At 35.7% G+C, this 25629-nt stretch overlaps 4 protein-coding genes across 5 annotated transcripts in view; 2 read left to right on the top strand and 2 right to left on the bottom strand.

Annotated features, from left to right (window-relative positions):
* Positions 1-2131: 2131 nt before the first annotated feature.
* LOC131433709 (coiled-coil domain-containing protein 102A) overlaps positions 2132-25629 on the top strand; it is a 46252-nt gene continuing 22754 nt past the window's right edge. Inside the window, exon 1 of one of the 2 annotated variants that reach the window (XM_058600257.1) lies at positions 2132-2664. In XM_058600257.1, coding sequence (XP_058456240.1) covers positions 2569-2664 — 96 coding nt within the window. In that variant the 5' untranslated portion in view covers positions 2132-2568. The remainder of the gene's footprint in view (positions 2665-25629) is intronic. The other variant, XM_058600258.1, reaches the window with a different exon arrangement.
* On the bottom strand, positions 2762-4024 carry LOC131433710 (lysozyme-like). The gene is made up of 3 exons (XM_058600260.1): positions 3820-4024; positions 3581-3745; positions 2762-3517 (listed from the first exon to the last, which is right to left on the bottom strand). The coding sequence occupies exons 1-3, from the start codon at positions 3956-3958 to the stop codon at positions 3378-3380; spliced, it is 444 nt and encodes a 147-aa protein (XP_058456243.1). The 5' UTR covers positions 3959-4024; the 3' UTR covers positions 2762-3377.
* Positions 13193-13909, top strand: LOC131433711 (lysozyme-like). Its single transcript, XM_058600261.1, has 2 exons — positions 13193-13545; positions 13606-13909. The coding sequence occupies exons 1-2, from the start codon at positions 13242-13244 to the stop codon at positions 13734-13736; spliced, it is 435 nt and encodes a 144-aa protein (XP_058456244.1). The 5' UTR covers positions 13193-13241; the 3' UTR covers positions 13737-13909.
* Positions 19877-20471, bottom strand: LOC131433713 (lysozyme-like). Its single transcript, XM_058600263.1, has 2 exons — positions 20147-20471; positions 19877-20092 (listed from the first exon to the last, which is right to left on the bottom strand). Exons 1-2 carry the CDS (start codon positions 20448-20450, stop codon positions 19962-19964), a joined length of 435 nt encoding a protein of 144 aa, XP_058456246.1. The 5' UTR covers positions 20451-20471; the 3' UTR covers positions 19877-19961.

Genomic DNA, 25629 nt, shown 5'->3' with positions numbered 1-25629 from the left:
ACAGACTTCGCAGCCGATTCAGAGTGTACAGAACCATTGCATGGCTGGTGCTACGATTCTACTGACACTACGAATCCTCGAGTACTCGAGTCGAGTACTTGCTTATGTTAATTTCAACCAATCATAAGCTGTCCCACGGAACTATTTCCTCTCCGTATGAAGCTAGATTTTAAAACACGTTTGTGAAATCTCTCATATTTAATTATTTGTTTTCAAATGCAAAACTCAAAACAACTCAACGCCTTCTATGTTTTATTTCATCATCACTTTTTATAATTTTCCTCAGAGAAACAGCTTAAGCAAATTTATTCAAACTTTTTTTACATTATAAAGCATCATTTTAAGAATATTTACTTGAATTTCCGTACATAATTTCGAAAAATAAGGCGGTAACAGAACATTTCTCAAACCTCTTTTAAGAATCACGTTGCGCGGTGAACACGATAACTTGGCGTAGAATGATCCGAAATCAAAAATGTTCTCCAATTTACTTAAAGTACGAGTTATTTATTTTGGTTTTTTCAACAATTCGTGGGACATTTAAGCCAAATAACGATCTTTCGCTGAATTTTCCGCCAATTTTGAAGTGAAAAATTACCATAATATGAAAATGGAAAAATTTCAAAAACGTAGGGGAGGCATTTTTTACCAAAAAAGTATGTTCAAAGTTTGAAAAGAATCGGTTCAGTAGATTTGGCAGGATCGTGTTCACGGACTTTGTAAAATTGGTTTTCAGAGAAACACGTTTTTCTGAAAAAATGAGAAAAAAATATTTTGGGTAACTTACACTGAATATTTTTACAATATTTTTGAAATGTTAAACTACAAGAAAATGTAAAAAAAAGGATTTTCCGAAACTGTTTATCCCTTACCCATAGGAGCTGTATGTAACAATTATTAACACGCTATGCCAACCTCACGGAACGTTTTTACGTACAGAACGTGTATACATTTCAAAAATGAAAGCCTTTAACTAATCTAACCTGCCCGTTAACGTTGACGGAAGTTGACTTGTCGTCTGAATCGTACTTAAAACTGTTTGAAGGTTAGGTGTTTCGTGATGAAAACAAACTAATTTCAAAATGACGAATGAGCATTTGTGGTTGTAAGTGAGCTATCAGAAAGGTTCATTGGCAATCGAACGCAAAACTAATTTTTACCTAACACGTCATCTAAGTTTTATTACTTGAACCTTTCTTTCTGATGATTAAATTTAATTTAATTTTAATCATTTTCTAGAATTTTAGGATCTGTTACAAGAACTATTCATTTGAAATTGCAAGAAAAGTTGTTATATTTTGTTTCGTATAAGCCATGTTTAATTAATTCATGTTTAATTTTATAAGATAACATGTGAACAAATATCGAGATCCGGATTTTGTTTCGATTCCATTGAGGTTATTTTGAACGCTAGAGGAATAAATCAAAAGGCAGTAAAAACCCATTTTTCATCATAATATCGCATATTTGGTTTGGTTTGCGCATCTGAGCGGTGCTTAAAGTTAATTTTTATGCGACGAAAATTACCACTTAAAAATGATCAACATTGGATCAACACAATATTTTCTCACATGCTGAAATCGAAACAAAGCAATTTTTTTTAAACAGAATCTTGGTTGCTGCAAAAACAACAGAAGTAAAAAATGATTTTTCTCAACCTAAAATTAATTTTTCGCTTGAAAAAATGACGTAAATAAATTATAAATAAAACAAATAAATGATTTTGCAAATGGAAATTTAATTCAACTTGAATTTTGACAGATAAATCTGTTTTACAAATGGAAATTCTCGGTTGATTTTTCAGAAGGCCGTAAGAGCAAGTGGCAGTCGAAAGTTTCAGGCATCATTCTATGCAAAGAGTTAAGTGATAGACGTGTAAATCGCTTGGTAATTAATAGAAGAGAAAGTAAACAAAGAGGAACTTCTACTTGCTTATACGCCCTAATGAAAAATCAACCGAGATTTTCTTTGAATGTTGACAGATAAACTCGCAATCATTATCCATTCAATGACCGCGAAAATCCCTTAGTGCTGTTTATGGCAACGAGACGTTGTCCACAATAGGTTCCACAACTGATTCGCTATAATATGTACAGTGTGGAACACTACACTGTGCGCAACACGCATCGAACGAGAACTGTCATACGCCAAAACAATATTTGATTTACACAAAAATGGCAGCTTTACGAAACAGTTCTTTTTGCTGTTATTTTGAGATTTTAAACCAGTGGTAAACATAGTAAGTGAACGGTAGATTCTGAAGTTAATACCGTATGTGCACGAGAAACAGGATATGTGCGTTGTGCAGTGGTAGATCCTACGGAAAGTGTAATCGGTTCCCAAACGAACTTCCGCAGACTCCACGGAAGAGTCAATCTTCAAAGCACAATATGAATCTGTAGGAAAAATCAATATTATGAATCTGAGAAAATATCCGTAATTTTCTTGGTAGTGCAGTGTATTTTGGCCTGAGATGTAAAATGCTAGTGCTAGTAGCGAGTGATCCCAGTGCCGAGTGTTAAGAAGAAAAATAGTCAGTCTAGCGGGGACAGTTGATACGGTTTTACAATGTCACAAAGTGCACCCAGAAGGCACCCACCAGCCGGTGGCAATTCAGAAGTCATGTCGGCAAAGTTCGGTGACACCGAGTGGGAGGCTCGGGAGGTTAGTGATTTGAAAATATGAAATCCTTTCTGTAGTCATTGTCAATAGATGTAAACCTTTTGTAATTGTTGAAGGAAATACTGAAACAATTATGAAATTATTTTCGCTTATCTGGTAGAATAGCAACATTTCTATTCGCACTTACATTTATGAACATCATCAACTCGATTGTTCGGGTTGAAATCAAAAACATGTTCCATTTTTTCTAGAGAATTTTTCGTATCTTGATTGAATACCGTTTCAAGTTTCTTTCTACCGCACCGTTCACTCGAGCACTGGCTGCCGTTATCTCGGTTTCGATTCGTATCTGCCGTTAGACAACTAAGTTGAATCAGTCTAAACACTTTTTTCCACATTCAGTAACATACGCACTATTACTTGATGTTCAGATGATCAGATCGGCTCGAGCAAACGAATAAAATGCCACACAATAATCACTTCAACTGTCGCGAATCGACACATTAAGCTGTCGAGAATAACATCCTATATACGTAGGGGACCAAATGAGCGAAATGTTCTTGAAAAAGAACCTACACCACGCTATTAGGTTTACTTTCTCCCATGTGTTCACTGACCACAGGACGGGCAACGCAAGAGTTATTCTATTTTTTATGTCTTGTTTTTATTTTTATTTTTCGCACTATAAAACCATCATGGATGCGAATTTCGTATGAGTAATAGTTATCTATATGTCGTTGAGTTCTACTAGTTCATCATAGTTTACACTTGGACAAATCGGGTAATGGTTTTCCGTCGCATTTGTTTAACCATCCGTACCACGCCCGGAAGCCATGTCGTTTGAAGATTTTCTTGGCACACGCCGAAGCTATCGTAATGTCATCCTTCAGAAGGGCTGTAAACATGACATTAAAAAATCACTCGTAATTCAAGAACCCAATAATGTAGCACCATTTACCTGAGCACGGAGTCTTACATTCGTTGGAGCTCTTCTTATTTTTATCCCGCGGATCACACCAATACCGATCGTTAATCTGGAAGAGACCCCAATCGCTGGACCCGTTGCGATTCTTGTTAGTTTTCGTTGTGTCCATGCCACTCTCGTTTTGCACCAAACAAACCCCTTGATATGAGCGAAAAGAAAAATAACACAAGTTTTTCAATTGCCAAAAACTCGGATTACGTTTAGTTTCTTACAATTCTTTAAATCTGCCTTGTTGAATCCGTGATTTAGCAGCGCCTTGGCTAGTGAACACTTATCGAACTTTTTTGTTTCGCCGAGACTTATCAGAACAGTCACCAGGACGCAAAGACTCGTTGCTGGTAGCAGCTTCATGCTCACGGGTACGCGTGATGAGGTTGAGCGAAAACAGCTCTCTTTGTGCACAAAAAAGCTTGACAGTTTGTTTTTATATGGACCCACATAAACTTCTCAAACATGATTACTGATACTCGTCCCAGTCTTATCTGTACCGGTGTTCCGCTTGTGTACCGAACAGGGGATTTTTTCTGGGTTGCATGGATGCTAGTCTTACTGGTGAATCCCCACCACGACGTTGACGGTTTTAGTATAAATTGTTTGAATCTCTCTCCGGTAGGATGTGGTGGCGCCCTTATTGAAATTTCTGTTACATATTTTTGTACAAAAAAAATCCTATTTTTTATGTTACGCAGAGTTAGAAGTCGATTGCAGATGTGACAGCGATGTGAAAAAGTAGAAATCGTAAGCTTTTTCCGATAAGTAATCAACATTTACTTTGAAGTACGATTCCGGATGACTCGGTGCTCGCAGAGAGTTAGTCTCTTACACTAGCCGAAAAGGTAGCGGACTTCCGGTGTGACTCTCAACGTATGAGCATATTGTATAGTTTCGCGACTAGTGCGGGAAAAGTTCGCCACCCAGAGACTGTTCTCGGCAGTCGCTGTGAAAACCATAACGCTCGAGAACAAAAACATATTTAGACATACTTCATTCGAAAAAAGTAACCTGTTGTTGGAGGAAACCTAGGAAAAAACAAATCAGTTAATATATAATAATAATACAAGATCGAACAAAAAAGGGCATTGACCTCACGATGTAGAATTAGCACTGGTGGAGAGATAGGGCGGTTTTGGCTGTGTTTGTAATTGTCTCACGAAATTGGGTATGGCGGACCAGAGATGCCAGATTTTTTCATTGAAAATCTGTATTTCTTTGCATAAAAAATCTGTATTTATCTGTATTCACAAATAAAATGAAATTCCTACAATAAAAAGATGTTACTCCTATAGATTAAAGTTATAGAATAACAGATTCAATGAGCATTCATTCTTCATATCCTCGTGAGCCCTTGTCGTGAATTCGCTAGTTGGTGCACCGATAGCGCAGACTAACAGACAGGACACTCAAATTGGATTCTTTAATCATTTTAACGGTCATTTAGAATGTTCCTTCAGTTTGGACAGTACTCGCATATGTCATGATGGTGCCACGTTACCTTATCAAAAACATCCAGTCTGTCATCTAGCCTGTGCTTTTTTTTATTCACCAACAGAGTTGCCATTCATACAGATGTCTGTAATGTACTGATTTATATACGTCCATGTAGATTTCATGCAGGATACAGATTTAATAAATATTGTCAAAACTAAATACAGAATTGTGCCTAGGGATGTCGTAATATCGATCGATTAATCGAGTAATCGATTAATAACCCTGATAATCGAGTAATATTTAATCGAATAGCTTAAAACTAATATTCGATTATTGAGCTAATCGAATAATTAAAAAAATCCCATCGAATGAATAATCGAGTAATCGAATAATAACCCAGATAATCGAATAAATTTCAATCGATTAGTTTCAAAATTATACTCGATTATCGAATAATCGAGTAATTCGAAATTTCCGACATCCCTAATTGTGCCTACTTAGCATCCTCTAACGCAATTGGCATATTATCGCAAAATTGAAATGTAGAGGCGCTGCTTGTGTTGAGATAATACTTTTAGCAAGAGCTGTCAAATCGGTAGGATAATTTCTAATTACTCCACCTTTTCAACGATTTTTTTTTATAAAACCGAGCAAATTCATTTGAAAAATCATAGTAGAAGTTGAAGAAAAAGTGTTTGCTCCGAGGTGGTAATGGTGATCTTAATTCATTATGCGAAAACTAACGTTTATTTAGAATTGAACTTGGTTTTAAATGACTGGATTTAACAGATAAAGTATCCAAAATAAATAGTACCCGATCGTTATACATTCTAGTACTCGAGAAATCAACATTACACTAGTTTCTGTTTAAAAAAATGTTGATCCGAAAAATCCTAACTTACCCAATTTTACACATTTCTGAATATTTTCCATGTTTAATCGTTTACACTAAAAAAAAGTTGTAGTAATCACTTTGAAATCGATTTTCTTCTAATCCGAGTGCACTTTTATTGCTGATATCTATTTGTACAATTGAATCAACAAAAAAAATGTTGCAAGTCACTACTGCCGATATGAAAATTCCTCCTTTCTTGGTTCCATTTTTCATTGGCAGGTGTCACTACCGGTAATTCAGTTTCCCGGCTTACAATGTGCCAATACAAAATCGAACCCATGTTTTGTTACGATATTTACTTACTTCTGTCCTGCTGCTATATAATTTCGGATGAAAATTACTAACACAATCAACAATAGCCTAGATTACTACAAGTTAATTTTACGTTGGGCCCGATAATGACCTTTTTAAACAGTCCGTACGAAAAACTAACGAAAAAGAATACATATGTCACCTATGTAAAAACCACAAACCAATAATCGGTTTCACGTACCCAAAAAAAATATTTTACTGAAAAACTTTAAGAAAAATAAATGATTGCTCTCAAACATCGCTAAAAAAGTTAAATATATTAACAACCTTATCCCATAACTGATTGCGACAATTCATTTTCAAATATTATACAAAGCCTGATGGCGTCAAGCATCCCTGCAAGCAGCTGATCTGTGTTGCCAAACGGGTAGGAACCAACTAGTAAAAAAAACATTTACATGACACAAGGGGTGTACCGATAGTAAACAGTTCGCGCAGTTCAACAAAGGTGGAGTCAGTGCCCCACGAAAATTTATTTTCAGAAGAAATTACTCATAGTGCCATGTTTGTTAGTCTGTGCCGTTAGTTAGAGTGTTCGTTAATTGGGTATTCGTTAGTTGGAACATGGTCCAATTAAAAAGCACTGCAATGTTAAAATTTATTTTCAAAAGTATATTGACGTTTGACATTCGAATGACATTATGATGAAGGGGTCAATAAATCTAAGTACAAAAGCTAAATTTTACGCTCTTAATTTTTAACACATTAAAAACGTGATTTTCGAGAGACAGTATCTTCAGTGAAGTTACTCAGAATGATAGTTGTATTGAAAATATTGTTCATGTAATAAATCCCCTTTAAAGTGAGATAAAAATATTATTCAAGCTCAGGGTCAACATAGGGGCAAAGTTACTTAAAAAAAATGGGCATAAAGCCATTTCAAACAAATTTGTAAAAGGTACTATTTCCGTAACTCAAGTAGAATTGTATATAGTATTTTCTAAAAAAGTGCCTCCTAAAACCAGATTTTGTAAAAAAAAACTTAAGGTATTGTAGTTTATATGGGGTTTTCACGTTATACCACTTACACATAAAACTACTTCACAAGAGACTTTGAAAAAGGCAATCATAAAATCGAATTAAGTTATTCAAAAGATATTTTTATTCAGGCCTATTTGCGTACAAGCTTTACGTGGCCGATTGAGCCGATTCTTTGAATAAATTTTTTTTAGTTGGATCTCGTCACCCTTTTTCTAGGGGAAGAGGAGCTTCCATTTCCCTCCTGCGAGGATTGAGGGGCGCTTCGTTCGTGGTTCGTCTCGTCATCCATTGCCGCATCGATGGTATTGTTGTCGATTTCCGTCTTTTTTTCGTTGCTAGTTGCTGTAGATGCACCTTGTTATACATTGGTTGCAGTTGCTGGTTGGTTGGAGAGTAAGTTGTTAACTGCAATTGGTGTACTTTGTTCTATAGGGGATAATGATGGATTCGTTGAAGGGGATGCTTCATTGTTGTTGGTGGCTGTCACAGGTGTACTGGGGTTGCTTGGGGTTGGTGTGAAGGAAGCACCGTTGTCCTTTGGTGTAGTTGTCTCCTTGTCCAGTTTATCACATGGCTTACCGTAGTGAGCAGTTTTTTGGCAATGTTGACATGTGGCCATCTGATTGTCTTAGGTAATAAGTGATTTGCACGGAATTCTTGTATCCTGACCGAATGTCACATAAGAATGTATAGGCCTCTTCTAACGCATGCGTAACAAACGTACGCCATTTAGAATACCGACGAAAAAGTTCTTCCACTTTTCTTTTCCGATAGATAGAATCTCTCCGTATTGGGACATAGTTTTGCGAATATAAGAATCGGTGACGCTTGAGGGAAGATCATGCACACGCAGTTCTATAGCACTATCTTCCATATATACTGGAATGTTGTACTTAATGTTCTCGTGCTCCACATAGTGCACATTGTTATTGTCTTTTGCAAATTGAATTGCATCCAACTCTTTATAAAACTGGATGTAAATAACATTATTTGTCTTATTGCATTGAAGTAAATGCACACATTTAATGTCAAGATGCATTTGCTCCTTAAGCAAACCTTCAAGTTCTCGTATCGAAGGTCGAAGTTTGCACTGCCTGAAGTCAACAATAATTGTATTCTTTCGTACCGGCAGTAGCTTTTGTTCGTTTGGTTCACTCATTTCGAGATCGTTCTATTGTTCACTACACAATACTATACTTGGATTCTTCCGTCCTGAACGTAAGCGGTTTTGTTATATCGACTGACTTGGATGAGATTAATTACTGAATTAAGTCAATCCGACTAACAAACACAATTCGTTAGATGGAATGCAAATATTCCATCTAACGAATTCCGGCTGTATTCAACGATGAATTTTAATAGGTCATATTTATCAACACCAACTAAATTGTAATTTCATATACTTATTTAGTTTGAAAATATTGACTTCATAAGTTGACATGGAATTCCAACGCCCAATAAGCAGTATCAAGTCAGTTCATACAATTCTCAGTCTGACACTAAAGTTTCATGATGACATGACTTGCTTGAATATTAGATCAAACTTGTTTTCAAATTGTAATATAAATGTATTTCAATGTTTATCATCAAATATCTGCCCAAAAGATTCTTATTTCACTTTGTTGTTTGAAGACAAAAACAAGAAAAGGTCCTTAGAGCAAATGACAGTTGCTTCTTGTTTACTTTCTCTTTCGATTATTATGGTCCCTCTCTCCAACACTTTACATATAATAATGACTTAAAGCATTAACTTTCGACTGTACATGAGAATTTGTTGGAAAATATAGGTATACGCCGTAATACAGGAAAGAGAAAGTAACAAAGAGAAACAGTCACTTCTTTATTTTAGATGGTTTCCGAACCTTTTTTTACTGGAAATAGTAAATGACACGTTAAAATTACGCGCAGATTTGGCTTAGTCATGGAAACCAGCCTATTTCACGAAAAATGCGCAAAGTCGTAGCTCACAGAAAGCATAGAAACAAACAAATCGAAAAAGAGCGAAACTCTTTTTATGTTGATTTATTCTGTGGAAAAATTTGCATGCCTTTTAAAGATAAACCAACCATTCATCGACTAATAAAAAATTGATCTGAGATAATTACTAAACAGATTTTGAAACCAAAGCCGAAACATTCATCGATGTTTTTCTCAATTGACTGTCAATGTTAGATTGGCCCTTCTTTGAAAAACAACTGAAATATCTACACTCAGAAAAATATTACAGTAGCTGCAACCTGTTCCTCATAGTCATTTCAACTATGCACTCAAATAATAGTAACAACCATGATATCAGATTATCTACCATCTGCATTGTAATAAGCACTAGAATAAAAAATCTACTACTTGACTATAGTATTTGTCTTTGTGACTTTTCTGGCGTGGTAATTCTGCCAATCATTAAAATAAGAACGAAAAAGTCCCAATGACAATTACAAGTAAGGTGAAATTGAGCTCTCGGTCATCATAAAGTTGAGAAGTGATATAGTTATGACTACCATGTGAGTAAGTTCTTCTTCAGAATATAATAATGTTACCATGAATAAACATATAATTGGATAGATATTTTCAAGTTTGAAAGCACTATACAGATTGTTCAAATCAACATAATTTATGTAGAAAGAACATCGTCGTATGGTGTTCTTCAATCGACTATGTATTTTCTTAGTGCGACTATACAAATTGTCAATTAACTCGTTTCCTTTTTTTAGTGTCACATAATGCTTCATTAGAGCCGCAGATTTCATATTCCAACGACGAAATTGCGACGTTAAGTTTCTGTGTAAATACTTCTATTAGAAATTTTTATATAACGTTATTATTCCCCAAGAAATTCGATGGTAAAAACTCGTCTGGTTTATTATATGATCAATTTCATAACAGAAACAAAAAGGAAACATCAAATTGTTAGAGAGACCAACGAGTTGGTGATCAAAAAATAAACTCTTAAGCCGAAGGCAGAGTGGGCGCGAGAAGCTGTTTTTATACAGGGTGATTTTTTAAGAGCTTGAGAACTTTTTTAAACAATAAAACGCATAAAATTTGCAAAATCTCATCGGTTCTTTATTTTAAACGTTAGATTGGTACATGACATTTACTTTTTGAAGATAATTTCATTTAAATGTTGACCGCGGCTGCGTCTTAGGTGGTCCATTCGGAAAGTCCAATTTTGGGCAACTTTTTCGAGCATTTCGGCCGGAATAGCCCGAATTTCTTCGGAAATGTTGTCTTCCAAAGCTGGAATAGTTACTGGCTTATTTCTGTAGACTTTAGACTTGACGTAGCCCCACAAAAAATAGTCTAAAGGCGTCAAATCGCATGATCTTGGTGGCCAACTTACCGGTCCATTTCTTGAGATGAATTGTTCTCCGAAGTTTTCCCTCAAAATGGCCATAGAATCGCGAGCTGTGTGGCATGTAGCGCCATCTTGTTGAAACCACATGTCAACCAAGTTCAGTTCTTCCATTTTTGGCAACAAAAAGTTTGTTAGCATCGAACGATAGCGATCGCCATTCACTGTAACGTTGCGTCCAACAGCATCTTTGAAAAAATACGGTCCAATGATTCCACCAGCGTACAAACCACACCAAACAGTGCATTTTTCGGGATGCATGGGCAGTTCTTGAACGGCTTCTGGTTGCTCTTCACTCCAAATGCGGCAATTTTGCTTATTTACGTAGCCATTCAACCAGAAATGAGCCTCATCGCTGAACAAAATTTGTCGATAAAAAAGTGGATTTTCTGCCAACTTTTCTAGGGCCCATTCACTGATTTGCAAGCGTTGCTCGTTAGTAAGTCTATTCATGATGAAATGTCAGAGCATACTGAGCAAATAATAATGCATGAAAATCATAACCTCAAAAAAATCACCTTTTATAATGTTAAATCAGTGTAAAAATGTATTAGGAAAATAAAGCAGGTTTTAATGTATTCTTTTTATTCTTGCATCGAAATTTCAATTAATATAACTTTTGAACATTTTCGCATGTTCGAATGATCTTCACCATTGCCAAAATAACCATAATTTTGTGTTTCGAACAAACCAGAAGTGAAATGTTAAAAATACCATAGCACTAGTTAAAACAATAAGTACAATGTAAAAATAAGATGCTTTCACGGTTATGCTAAACATTCCAATTGTAAAAAAAAAACAATTGTAGTTGTTATTCATACCATATACAGTTCAATATTACTATTCTAGAGCCAAAACTATTCATAGTAAAAATGAGCTTGCATATAGTCAACATCATCTGATTTTATTGTGTGCTGAAAACCACTATACTCGTATGGTTAAACTAACCTCCCATATAGTAGCTGTTACCACCTTATTTTTTTGAGTGTACAGGCAGGGTTGAAAAAGTCTGTAAATTCGAACAATGAAGTTTGCGGACCAGCGTCTGTTATTTTTGTAGTACCAAATATTCTGTTTTAATCGATGAAAATTTTTAGTTCTAATGGGGGAAAATGTTATGTTGATCATTTTCAAATGATTTTATTCTTCGTGTACATCATGAAATGTTACTTAAAAGACCGTAAAGATGCGCAAACAGAACCAAAACAGCGATACTATGATGAGAAATAGTGTTTTACCGCATTTTGATTTATTCCTCTAGCGTTCAAAAAAAAACCTCAACCGAACCGAAACCAATTCCGGATCTCAATCTTTGTCAACACATCTCCCAATAAAATCAAAAGTGATTACACGAAATAAAAGAAAATTTATTTTCTTACATTTTCAAATGAACAGTTCTTTTAACAGATCCTAAAATTCGACAATAGAAAATTCAATCGTCATCCTAAGAAAGGTTAGAAAAAACGAAACTTAGATGATTTAGGCGTTAGATTGCCAATTGGCACAATGACGCTAATATGAAATTTAGAGGCGATGCTTGTTTACAGATGATACTTCCAGTAAGAACTGTCAAATCGGTAGGAAAGTTTGTAACCACTTCGCCTTTTTAACGATTTCTTTCAAAAACGAGCAAATTCATTTGAAAAATCATAGTAGAGGCGAAAGAAAAAGTTTTTACTCTGAGGTGGTAATGTTGATCTCAATTTATTGTGCGAATTTTTCAAATATCCAGAAATAACTACGTATAGAACATAAATGGTGCTAGATCGCTAGACAATCTAGTACTAGAGAAATCAACACTACACTGGTTTCTATTTAAAAATATATTGGTCCGATAAAACCTATCCTTACTCGATTTCACACATTTCTAAAAATTTTCCGTGTTTAATCGTAGTTTACACTAAAAAAGTAGTAGTAATCACTTTGAAATCGATTTTCTTCTAATCCGAGTTTACTATTATTGCTGATATCTATTTGTACAATTCAATAAACGAAAAAATCGTTGCAAACCACTACTGCCGATATGAATATTTTTGGAAGAACCCTCCTTTTCTCGGTCTCGTAACATATCGGCTAGTTTTTCACGAATAATGCCACCGGCCCATTATCCACACCAAACAGTGACTTCTGGCTGGCCTTCACTCCAGATGCGGCAATTTTGCGTGTTGACGCATCCATTGAACCAAAAATGAGCTTCGTCGCTGAACACGATTATTCTTTGAAATCTTACTCCAACTTTCTTGATTGAATTATAGACCAAACGAAGATTCATGATTAAATTATGGACCAAACTGAATAAGTTTGACAGTGACACAAAACACGATTCACGCGTGATCTGTCAAAAACAGTGTTGCCAAAAAGATACCAACAAAAAAAATTACCCTTTATCATATACATTTTTAAAGCTGCTAAACATACAATTATTTTTCGGAAAATAACAGCATAATCATTGAGTGAATATTTGGATAGCTGCTACTATGACGCAGATTCCATCGAAAGCGTTAATTGTTTGTACACGGAACAAACAAACAGTTTTGAAAGTACCGCAGTTCATAGCGAAATTTCGATCCATTTGTTCAAACAATCAGCCAAAACTGTACCTTTAAAATCCGTCCAATCTCATCTTCGGTATCTCAGAACCGAATTCGCGAGACTAAGAAGCAGTCATGAAGCAATTTACCATTCTGATCGCTATCGTTGCCGCCTTGGCAGTATTGCAGGGTACTCAGGCCAAGACCTTCACCGAGTGCGAATTGGCTAGGCTGCTTCGTAGCCAGTTTGGTTTTGATAAGTCCAAAGTGAACAACTTCGTCTGTCTGGCGAAGGCCGAGAGTTCCCTATCGACGACCGCCACCCATAAGAACTCGAACGGATCCACCGATTACGGGTTGTTTCAGATCAACAACAAATACTGGTGCAGCACCCCCGGTTACAAGTCGGCCGGAAATGATTGCAACATCCAATGCTCTGGTAAGCCTTTCGGATATGTTCACTGACAGTGCCAAAAATTCTTGTTATTTCGTTGCACAGATTTACTATCGGACGACATTACTAAAGCAGTAAAATGCGCCAACTTAATCTACCGCCGACAGGGATACTCGGCCTGGTACGGATGGAAGGCGAAATGTCAGAGTGGTGTGAAGGATCTTTCATCTTGTTAAGTCCGGGTGGCAGGAATTAGTAGCATACATTCAGGCAATTTTTATTATTCAAGCACAGATCTGAGAACATATCGGATTTTAATATTATAACCAAAACCACCTGCCCAGAATTTTAACAAATTGCATTCGGAACAGATTGATTGGCAATAAATAAAATGTTGCTACTCTTAAAAGATTTCTCAACGCGTACAAAAGTACTTTGAATATTCTTTGAGTCTCGTCTTCGTATTGTCTGTGTATTGCAGTTCAAATGGAACTGCCAATGTAGCATAGCATTTCAACTTGAACCGAGCTAAGCTAAAGTTTGGCAGTCTGGCATGTCTACATTCTAGCATTCGAACATTAGCCGCTCGATATTCAAAAAATCGAAAATAATTTTACAAATTGGTGTAAATAATTTCAACAGAATGCTATTTGAATGCATCCGAATGCTACGTCATCATTTTCGGCCACAAAACAGTAGACAGTTATTTTTTATTACAATACTTCACAAACTACGCTCATCCTCTGTGAAGAACCTTATTTTAAAGAGCACATTGAGTTCACTATTTTTCAAATCTCTAAGATATTAGAAATCAATTTGCGTGTTGCTAAAGAATTCGTTGATGTTCATGATTACCGAAACGATATCCAACCCTTTTCTCCGAGTTTTCATCTCAACATCTCAAAACTATTTAAACAGAGCTGAATTTGATGAAAATTTTGGTGAAAACAAGAAAAAAACACTGGGATAATCGGTTGCACATTGTTGCGATCGTCCCTTTCAAAAATACGAAAATATCAAATGCATTTTTTATGTGTGAGTGCGGTTGTCATTTTTTTTCTGGAAAAACAAGAAGATGTGAGGAAAAAAAATGTAAACATCGGCCGTTGCAGAATCACCCAACGAATCACGTCCGGTTGCGAATACTGAGCACATTGTTCTATTTCAAATTTATCATGAGAGAAATGCTTGATAACTTGTAAATTTATGCTACATACACGAAAATACATAGTAGCTCTGCCTTAAAATTCCGTTTACTTGCATGGATCCCGGCGCCATACTTAATTTCGTAAATTCTATATCGTGATGTTGACATACACTCTTACCAGACGCTACCTAATTGTGGGTCAAAACCTATCCAAAATCAACTAAAATGCATTTCCCCAAATTTTGGTAACGAGTGATGATCTCAAAATTTAGGTAAATGTAATGTTTGCTCAAAGTGTTATGCCATAACAAAGCACGCTACCCTTTTTTTACGTTAAAGTCAAAGTTTGAGTAGATAATGACCTAATTTTAAGTACCTTATAGAAGAGCTCGACAGACTTCAGCAATTTCATCCTGATCCGACTTTCGGTTCCGAAATTATAGGGCGAGGAGTGTCAAAACATTGAAATTGTCATTTAAAATGACGATGCAAAACTAGTACGCGACGGTACATGCGGCCTTGCTCCGTTCGCAGCGTGCTTTGTTCAATTTCGTATAGCGTTCAGGGATGCCACATTAAAATTGATATTTTTCAGGTGAAAAAAAGTAAATTTCTAATTCTTTTATTCAATTTGTATTTACTTGTTAGTGTTATTACAAGATCATGATAACGATGCTTTTCTATGAAAGTACACTTATTACCTTTCTCATAAAGAAAGTTTATGCAATCACTTGAAAAATTGACTAGTGAAAATTGGCCCAGAGGGCTAAGTGTCCTGAATCATTCGAAACAGTTCATCGAGCTGAGCAATGTATATGTCTGTTTGTGTATGTGCGTGAGCATGTGTCAAATATTGTCACTCATAAAATAAGAAAACCCATAGTCCCACAGGTTGCTATTGAATTTCACACCGTCATTTAGGTTATATTAGTTACTTACTAACGAACCGACTTCGGCTATACTGGTTCCAAGTTCCCGGTTCCAGAAGTACCGGAAACAGTGCGGTCAAAAAGTTTAAATCATTAAATTTTCTTAGAGATGATTTGATCGATTTCCACAAACGGGCTCAAATAAAAGTTTCTATAGTATCATAGATTGCCTTTTAATTTCATCCGGGTCCGAACTATAGAGTAAAGTGTGTTTAATCATTTAGTGCGACGATTCGAAATAAAGAAAAATTCTTTTTGACTTGATACAACTGTTTACAAATTGAGACTGTTATATTAGTTTGTACCCAAAGAAAGTTCCTTATTTTATTCAAGATTGAAAAAAAATTCTTAATAGAATCTTCTAGTGATATTTTTGAAAATATAAGTAATAAATATTTGCCTTCCATCAATTTTAAACCAAAGTATTGGCATTACATTCCTTTTGTGGAATTTGACCTTTCTGTTTCAACAGACTTTGCAGCCGATTCATAGCGTACAGAGTCATTGCATGGCTAGTACTACGATCCTACGAACATTAAGAACCCTTCCAGGTTGGGGCTTGAACATACGGCATCTAGCTTGTAAGACCAGCGCCCTATGCATTGAACCACCAACCCGAGCTAAAATTTTAATTGGTGCTAATTTCAATCGATGGGTGAACAAAAATGCTTAAGATGTTAGCATTAAATAGCCCAGAAATTCCAAGTTCCAAATACACTCAACAACGTTTATTCTCAGTATTGCTATCTAAGTAATAGATATCTCTAAGATTCTAAGGGAACTGGTATAGCGTGATGAGTAAGTCGATGCCCTTCACGCTGTGCCCACCTGGGTTCGATTCCCATCCCCGCGCACCTAGGATCTGAAAGTTTTTCTGGTCCGAAGAGGCAAATGAACTTAAGGCGAAATTCCTGTAAAAATAAGATTTTTTTAATTTTTTTGTGAACAGAAAATAATTCTCTTTCACAAATTTTAGTTGGAGCTATTCAATGAGCAAAAATTCTTGGACTGTCGTTTGATTTCCTTGTACAGTGTCAAACATTTGATATTTTAAAATTTTTGTAGATATTAAACTTAAATTTTCATTTCTTGTAACGAGTATAAAATGCAATCTAAAAATACGTATGTCATCGCTTTGAATTTCATGATAACTTATACCTGGACTTTTTTTTTATTTATTGCAAACATTTATTCAGGCCTACTTGCGTACAAGCTTTACCTGGCCGAATGAGCCATTTGTTGTTAGTTAAGATTGTTTTTTTTTTGTTTGTTATTAAATCTCGTTGTCTCCCTTTTTCTTGGCTTCCATTTCCATCCAGCGAGGATTGAGGGGCACTTTGTTCGCGGTTCGTCTTATCATCCATTAGCTCATCGTCGGTGTTGTTGTTGTTGTTGTTGTCAAACGTACTGTTGTGGGTGGTTTCTGCTTCCTTTTCATTGTCATTGTTGTTCGCGGTCTCGGGATCATTGCTCACTTCCGGTGAAACTCTCAACGAGTAAACACGTTGTATCATGTTAGTGCAGTCAAAATTTGAGTATTTCGCAAGAAAGAAAGGATTTTTATCCGTACTTTGGCGACTTGACGTTGTCACGCAGTGAGGTTCTCATTTCTAGTCCAGTGAAAAGAAAGTCCATTGGACTATAAACGAAAATTACCTGCCAATATAGCCTAAGTTGCTGTGCCATCGTCCCGGGTTGGCGGTTCAATGCATAGGACGCTGGTCTTACAAGCCAGTTGTCGTATGTTCGAGCTCCGACCTGGATCTTAGTGTCAGTAGGATCCATAGTACTAGCCATGCAATGATTCTGTACACTAAGAATCGACTGCGAAGTCTGTTGAAACAGAAAGGCCAAATTCCACAAATTGCCAAGACTTTGCTTTGCTGTGCCATCATTCGGTGTCATCTCAACCAGAAGTAGAAGAAGAAAAAGAAGAAGGGTTCATTATCTATAGGTAATTGAAGAATATAGTTCTGAATAGTTCATTTATATTATTAGAAATTATCTTTCAAATGGTGAAAACAATTAAAATCGAACCACTAACTACTGAGATATGGTCAGCCAAAGTAAGTGTTCCCAAACGACTTTATTCATTTTGTATTATTGCATTTTCGGAATTATTCGATTAGTTGAAAAATCGAATATTACACCGTTTTCGTTTATTGATCAGAGCAGCCCGAGAGCTGACCCAGAGTTGCCAAAACAACGTTTGACGTGTTTGTTTTAGCAACCTGGAGTCGCTCTAGAACGGACTCCAATCGCGTAGTTTCGCTCGGGATATCGAAATTTCGGGTATCGATACAAGGTATCAAAAGGCAATAAAATATCGATACCTGTAAGTATCAATTGATACTTGCGCAGCAATCATTTCAAAATCAAATAAAATTGTCGACTGTGGCGTTATTTTATGATGTACAGAAAGGTGTTTCCACACAGCAAAACAAGAATTGGGAAAATCTCAACGTGATTATCAATCAAGGTGAAAAAAAATTAGACGTACTGAACATCAAATGCAACAATTTTCTGTTTTCAAGAAATATTGCAGATAAATCACATGATGAGAAATTATGCATCTTTTCGTGTAATATTACAACATTTGGATCGACACCAAGATTGTTGTGATATTATATCGTAAACGCTGTACATCAGTAGTGAGCATAATTTCCTACCAGAATCGTCTTAGTTTTCCGTCAAGCGGGTGTAATTTACTAAATACGTTGTTTCGATGTAATAAAGTGTGATTTTTCTGCAAAATTTGAATACTGAAAATTATTGCATTTGATAAGATTGTTACAATTCTTTTTTTTTTGCTGTGCATAAATTTGTTTTATCACCAGTACATATACGCATTTTCCTTGCCACATAGATTGTACTTCGCCATTCGCGACTTTTGGTCCACGTCAAAGGTTTTCCGCACGCCACTTTGGGTTGATTTCACATTTCACTTATTTTCTCAACAATTTACATGTCATAACCATTATGCCGATACACGAATACTACACTATAAGCCAATTCCTATTGCTATTATTCCATCGCTATTAGGCGCACTGAAAGAGAGTGCAATGAGTGAAAAAATTCAAATGATTGAATCCTCTGAGAGTATGACCCTTATGAGCGTGTTTCGCAAATTGCATTCTCTGTCAGCGCACCTGTTGTACAAAGCGAAATTATCGAGAACGAATTTCAACGACGGCTATTCCACGTCATACCAATACATGCGCGAGCTTGGCACTACGTCGAAGCCAAAGAAATAAAAATGTTCCATCCGGGACGGGAAAGAATTCAATCCAACAGCCTCATTTTCAATATTTTACTATCTCATTCGTAAATGTCCGACACCAGAACAAATGAAGAGAGACGAATCATTCTTCATTCTCATTGAAAAAAGAGAGAGTATAATTGCCAACGGCACTCTTTCCTCTATGACAAGACGAAACCAAACTAACGTCTTCAGGGAGCATCAGCAGAATTTCAATTCAATTTCATCGATGTATTGAAAATGTGTGATGTTTGGTTATAAAGAGAGACTAAAATATGACAAATCGAAGTAATTACATCCCAGAATCTCTTTAGAAACTAAAACTACTAAAAATTCGAGCAGTAACAAGTAAAAGTCATTGTGAAACCTTTTTCTTTCGTTTTCGATTCTCACAGCTTCGGTTGAATATCGACACTGCAAATGACATAAGAGCAAAGGAAAGAAAAAACACAATTTTGAAACTACTGTCTTGGTTATGTCATTGGCTGGATATGGATTTAGTTCTCATAGTTTGCAAGCAAAGCTGAGAGTGACAGTAATTTATTGACACTTTCGTCTATTGTGAGTCAATGAAAATGACTTTTATTAGCTCTGATAGCGTCGCTTTCACGCAGCCCACCTGGTTTCGATTCCCAACCCCGCACATTGGGTTAGAAAGTTCTTCTAGCCCGAAGAGGTGAATGACCTTAAGGTTAAAGCCTCAATAATTGAAACAAAAAAAAATGTTCCGTCGTAAAAGGAATTGACTTCAATTTGTTTCGATACTGTAAGTATCGAAACCAAAAGTATCGATACTAACAGTATCACTCTGATGCGATATTGATACCAAAAATACCCGATTTCTGAAAGAAAGTATCGATACCTCAAAGTATCGACTCGGTATCGGAAGAGTGTTCTCCATATATACAACTAATTTTATCTGTAACACAACTAATACTTCTACTAAAATATTCAAAACAAATTTTAGCAACAGACAATAATAGTATGTAATAATGCTTTCGAATATCGATTTACTTTGGATTTGATTAGAAGAAAAATTGCTTGAATTTTCATAGTTGCAGTATATTCATCGATAATATAGCTTGTAGCGAAGTAAATACATTCAATCATTTCACTCAATCCAAGCTTAACACGAGGAGAGATCCTTGACACCGCTCTTGCATTTGGCTGTCCATCCGTACCAGGCCGAGTATCCCTGTCGGCTGTAGATTAAGTTGGCACATTTTACTGCCTTAGTGATGTCGTCGGTTAGCAAGTCTGTGGAATAATAAGAATGTCAGTACCACCAGCGAAAATATCCGAAGGGTTTACCAGAACATGGAATGTTGCAATCATTTCCGGCCGATTTGAATCCGGGGGTGCTGCACCAGTAGTTGTTGTTGATTTGAAACAGTCCGTAATCGGTGGATCCGTTCGAGTTCTTATGGGTGGCGGTCGTAGATAGGGAACTCTCGGCTTTCGCCAGACAGACGAAGTTATTTGTTTTTGTCTGACTGAAACCATATTTGGATTTAAGCAAATTGGCTAGCCCACACTCGGTGAAGGTCTTAGCCTGGATTCCTTGGAGTACTGTCAAAGCCGTAAGAACGACAACCAAAACGGTGAACCTATGCATGACTGCTCACTAGACTTACAATTTCACTTGTGATTTCACCTCACACAGATTCAACTGCTTTTAAACACAAAATGTTTGTGTGTCGTTGATCAAATATTTCTAAACTTTGCAATGAGTTGCTGCATAAAAACGATACTTTATTTGCAAAATCTGCATAGCTTGCACAGCTATTAAAATATTTACGCAACGATAAGAAAGCAACCCAAAATTAGGTTTTTATTGCAAGCGCATCCAGCGAGTTGCAAAAATCTGTGTGTGTTCGAAAATATGAACATTACGTAAAAGATGCTGCAGATAATTGCAGTCAGTCATTCGCGTTATCCCGTTTTTTAATATCTAATCTTCTTTAGTGAAATTTTTGACGAAATGAAAACGAGAGAGTTTTGCTTTTGGTATTAATATAATATAGCAATAATTCTAACTTTATTAAAACAATGCTTTTCTAACACGATGTTACTACATGATTTTTCAATTAGCATTTTATCAAGCGTGTTTTGCCAAACATCGAGGTAGTAATTTTTTTTTAAATTTTGATTGTAAAAAATTATCAAGAAACAATTATTTCATGAATTTGTTACCATAATTCATGTTCTCATGATCGAAATGATGTATGTCATAAACAAACAACTTTTATCCCGTGAATATTGATCATGAATATATTTGAACTCGTATGTTCGTTTAAACATGTCCTATAGCTAGCGAGAGTTGACCATTATTGGTCAACTTTTTTTTATTTGGTAATATGTGATTGTAAATTCCGATATTCATGTTTCTCTCATTATCAAATCCTTTTTGCCTTTCTCATATAGAAAGGTTATGCAATCACTGTGACAACCGACTTTTGATCCGAGGCCGAGTGTTATATACCATCCGCCTCAGTTCGTCGAGTACGTAAAATCTCTGTGTGTGTGACGTTTTTTTTGCACTAACTTTTCTCGGAGATGGCTGAATCGATTTTCACAAACTTAGATTCAAATGAAAGCTCTCTAGGTCCCATACTAAATTCCTGAATTTCATTTTGATCTGACTTCCGGTTTCGAAGTTATGGGGTAAAGTGTGCAAAAAAATGAAAATATAGATGGCGCGACCGATTTTCACAAACTTGAAAAATGAAAGGTCCTGTGCACGGAGAACCCTTCGATCATAAAATTGCGATATCGCAGTTTTTGATTTTTGCGATAGTTGATTTAACTAATTTCTTTTTGATTCAACCAAAATGGTTTTTGATTTGCATATATTCAAGTAGTTGAAAAATATGTTATTTTGAATGCTGTCAAATGCCGGAGACAGTTGAAAGCAAAACAATTATTGCCATGCAAAATCAACAACTTTTTTAGTTGAAATCTGTTCGCGTCGCTTCAAAATGTCAATGAAAACAACATCGATGGTTAAAGCGTTTGGTGAAATTGTGTTCATTCGATTTGAGAATTTTATGATAACAAGTGTTTATCTAACAGCGGTGTTGTGATAAAGTTAACCTCGTTTGAGATGAAAAAGATTTGGTGACAAATTAGAAAATGTTAATGAATGATCATCTCGTAATCTTTCAGGTATGCGCAAAAATTTTATGCTTCAAATTCGATTATTATTTACTTACAGCAGACTGTTTTACTTCCAGCTGTTTGTTACCGATGATGATGTTCATGCATTAGCAATAAAACGCTGTTTTGACATGCATTTAATTTATAAAAGTAACAGGAGCGAAGGGTTTCAAACGCACAGAACGCGCTGCGATTGAATGGCGCGTTTGAATTGCCGTCGCAAAATTCCAATTCCCAGCGGTTGATACACACAAGCTCATATAAATTGACTAAAATTATTAGTGCATAACTTAAGTTCAATCGTTTGAAGGCATCATTTTAGGTAAATTTAATCATTTCGCTAATTTACTCGCCCCTCCGGGCACTTTTGCTGATTAAAAACGTTTTTCTACATCAATCATTTCCGATCGAATCAGAAGTATTTTTTTAGAATTTAGATCTTTACTGATCTCAAAACAAACAAACAAATAAAACCGATTTATTTTTCAACTAACAGAATTTTGTTTCAATAACAACACCAGTTATTTCAACTAAAATATTTGTTGAAATTGAAAGGTATGTGTCCTCACTAATTGACAGCATTTTTTTTTTTCAAACAGGTAAATTAGTTGTTTCAACCATCGTTTCTGCTAATCGAAAAACAAAAATGACAGTTTAGTTAAAACAACAATCGATTAGTTGTACCAAATTTTAACCAATCGAATTCAGAAAATGAACTAATATTCTGGTTGAAATGGGATCGCGGGTGGTTCCGTGTGGTCCCATACGGAATTCTTAAATTTCATCCGAATCCGACTTCCGGATCCGGCAATATAGGGTAAAGTGTGTGCAAAATTTTATACCATCACATCAAGGCGAAAAACCGTATTGGTACAGTATTGGTGACTTAGGATTACGGTACCAGGAAACTGAAGCAGGTAAAATGGCGGATGCATAGAAATCGAACCACTTCCGCAAAAATCACATTCACTTCATTTTTACAGCGACAACACCTATGTTCGTATCTAAACTAAGTTATCTAGACATTGTTAGGATGGATTTTTGATGCATACTTTTGAAGCCGAGATATTCAATGAACAAGTTGAAAGATGCCGTTTTTAGCTATGCAATTCTTCCTTCAGTAAAAAAGATTCCTAATTTTTTCCCGATCGCTAAACTAACTGGCTAAGACATTGTCAGTTGTTTATATTTGACATTAATTGAGAGAAAAGTAGATATGAAGCATAAAAATAGCATCCTGAAATACCCTGAAACATACTGGCCTCAGTCCTTAGTATAGTAATTTTAATGAACAATCAAATTGTAGTCCTAAAGATTTGGAATAATATGAAAAAAGAAACCAAATTTGGTCAGGTAAATCTAAAGACAGTCCCACTTTGATTTCGCTGTAAATAATTCACAAGTGTTAGATATTCAAATTTTATTCGATATACTGATAATATTAGACTACAACAACAGAATATTATTCTCAACATTTGCTACTTAGTCATTGTAGACTAGCTGGCACACCTTCTTGCGAATGTTCCTCATTAAATTCCTCACAGACTTCTTGACGACAAGTTTTGACACTTTCTTCCAAGCTTTTTCGAAATGTTGAAAGTAACATTTTTGGTAGAATACCATTCTACCGTTGATTTCGAGTAGTGGCAAGAAGCAAGATCTGGCCAGAAGACAATACTATCCTTGTGGCTTCGAATCATGGATAGAAGTCGTTTTTGTAAACATTCCTTGATGTATATTTCGCTGTTCATTGAAGTAGTGGTGATGAAGGATTTCGAAATCTTACCGCAGCTACAAATTGCTTGCTAGACCATAGCTTTCTTACCAAATTTTTTGACTTCAATCGATGTCTCGGACTGGTTTAACACTTGCCCTTCTCGCACTGTGTAATATTGTGGTCCCGGCAAGGATTTGTAATCGAGTTTCACGTAGGTTTCGTCGTCCATGATTATGCAGTTCAAATTTCCAGCAAGAATCGTATTGTACAGCTTTCGAACCCTCGGCCTGATCGATGCTTTTTGTTTCGAACTACGTTTTGGTTGTTTCTGCTTCTCACAGAACATTTGACTTCGAGGTGCCCACTTTTTTGGCCACATCCCGAACTGAAACCTCCTTTTTTAGCTCGAACGCCTCCAGTATACGTTTATCCAACTGAGGGTTAGCAGGACCTTTGTTTCGTCTCGTTTTCGGTTTATCCTCAAATGTGTTATCCTCACTAAACTTCCTGATTGCATTTCGAACGGCTTTTTCACTTACTCCTTCCATTTTTTGCTATCTTTCTCAGTGTCAGTCCGCGTTCTGTGCACCATTTGTACACAATTTTTCGACGTTGTTCTGCTGAAAACAAATAAACAACTGCTCAAATGATTAGAGAAGAGTATAAACAACAGGACGCAGCCATAAAAATTGACAGATTCTGAACCATTGCGAAATGGCAGCGGTTTTTGGTTGCGTCCATACTTTCTGGGACAGTCTTTACTACAAATTAAAGAAGTTTATAAAGTAAATTTTGAACATTTCTTATGCATAATATTCACGGAACTACCCGCGATCCCACTTTAACCAGAATATTAGTTTATTTTCTGAATTCGATTGGTTAAAATTTGGTACAACTAATCGGTTGTTGTTATAACTAAACTGTCATTTTTGTTTTTCGATTAGCAGAAACGATGGTTGAAACAACTAATTAAACTGTTTGAAAAAAAATGCTGTCAATTAGTGAGGACACATACCTTTCAATTTCAACAAATATTTTAGATTAAAGAACTGGTGTTGCTATTGAAACAAAATTCAGTTAGTTGAAAAATAAATCGGATTTATTTGTTTTAGACATTGCAAATAGTTGAATCAACTAGAACGATGTTATTGATTTGCGAAAATAATCAAAATATACTTACTGATATACGTCATGATCGATTTGAAATAAGTTCGGTATGCTGAGATTCATGAAATAAATATCGTTGTTAAAATATAAACGGTATTTTATATTGACATGTATGTAATAATTGGGAAAACCACCGATCACTGCTGATTTTAAGTGATCTTAACCAAGGAATAAATTATCATTACGAAATCAGAACTGATCTGATCTCTAAGTAATTTTTATTTTTGTATGATCATGATCATGTCAAGTCGTGATCAGTAAAGATCTATATTCTAAAAAAAAAATACTTCTGATTCGATCGGAAATTATTGATGTAGAAAAACGTTTTCAATCAGCAAAAGTTCCCAAAGGGGCGAGTAAATTTGCGAAATTTATTAAATTTACCTAAAATGAGTATTGGAAGATGATGCCTTCAAACGGTTGAACTAAAGTTATGCACTGATAATTTTAGTCAATTTATATGAGCTTGGGTGCATCAACCGCTGTGAATTGGAATTTTGCGACGGCAATTCAAACGCAGTGCGTTCTGTATGTTTGAAACCCTTCGTTCCTGTTACTTTTATAAATAAAATCCATGTCAAAAAGCGTTTTATTGCTAATGCATGAACATCATCATCGGTATCAAACAGCTGGAAGTAAAACAGTCTGCTGGAAGTAAATCAATGATCGAATTTGAGGCATAAATTTTTGCGCATACCTGAAAGATTACGAGATGATCATTCATTAACATTTTCCAATTTGTCACCAAATCTTT

The sequence above is a fragment of the Malaya genurostris genome, chromosome 3, assembly GCF_030247185.1.
Source record: "Malaya genurostris strain Urasoe2022 chromosome 3, Malgen_1.1, whole genome shotgun sequence".
NCBI lineage: Eukaryota > Metazoa > Arthropoda > Insecta > Diptera > Culicidae > Malaya > Malaya genurostris.
The sequence above is the reverse complement of the archived record's forward strand: the minus strand, read 5'-3'. Positions and strand labels throughout refer to the sequence as shown.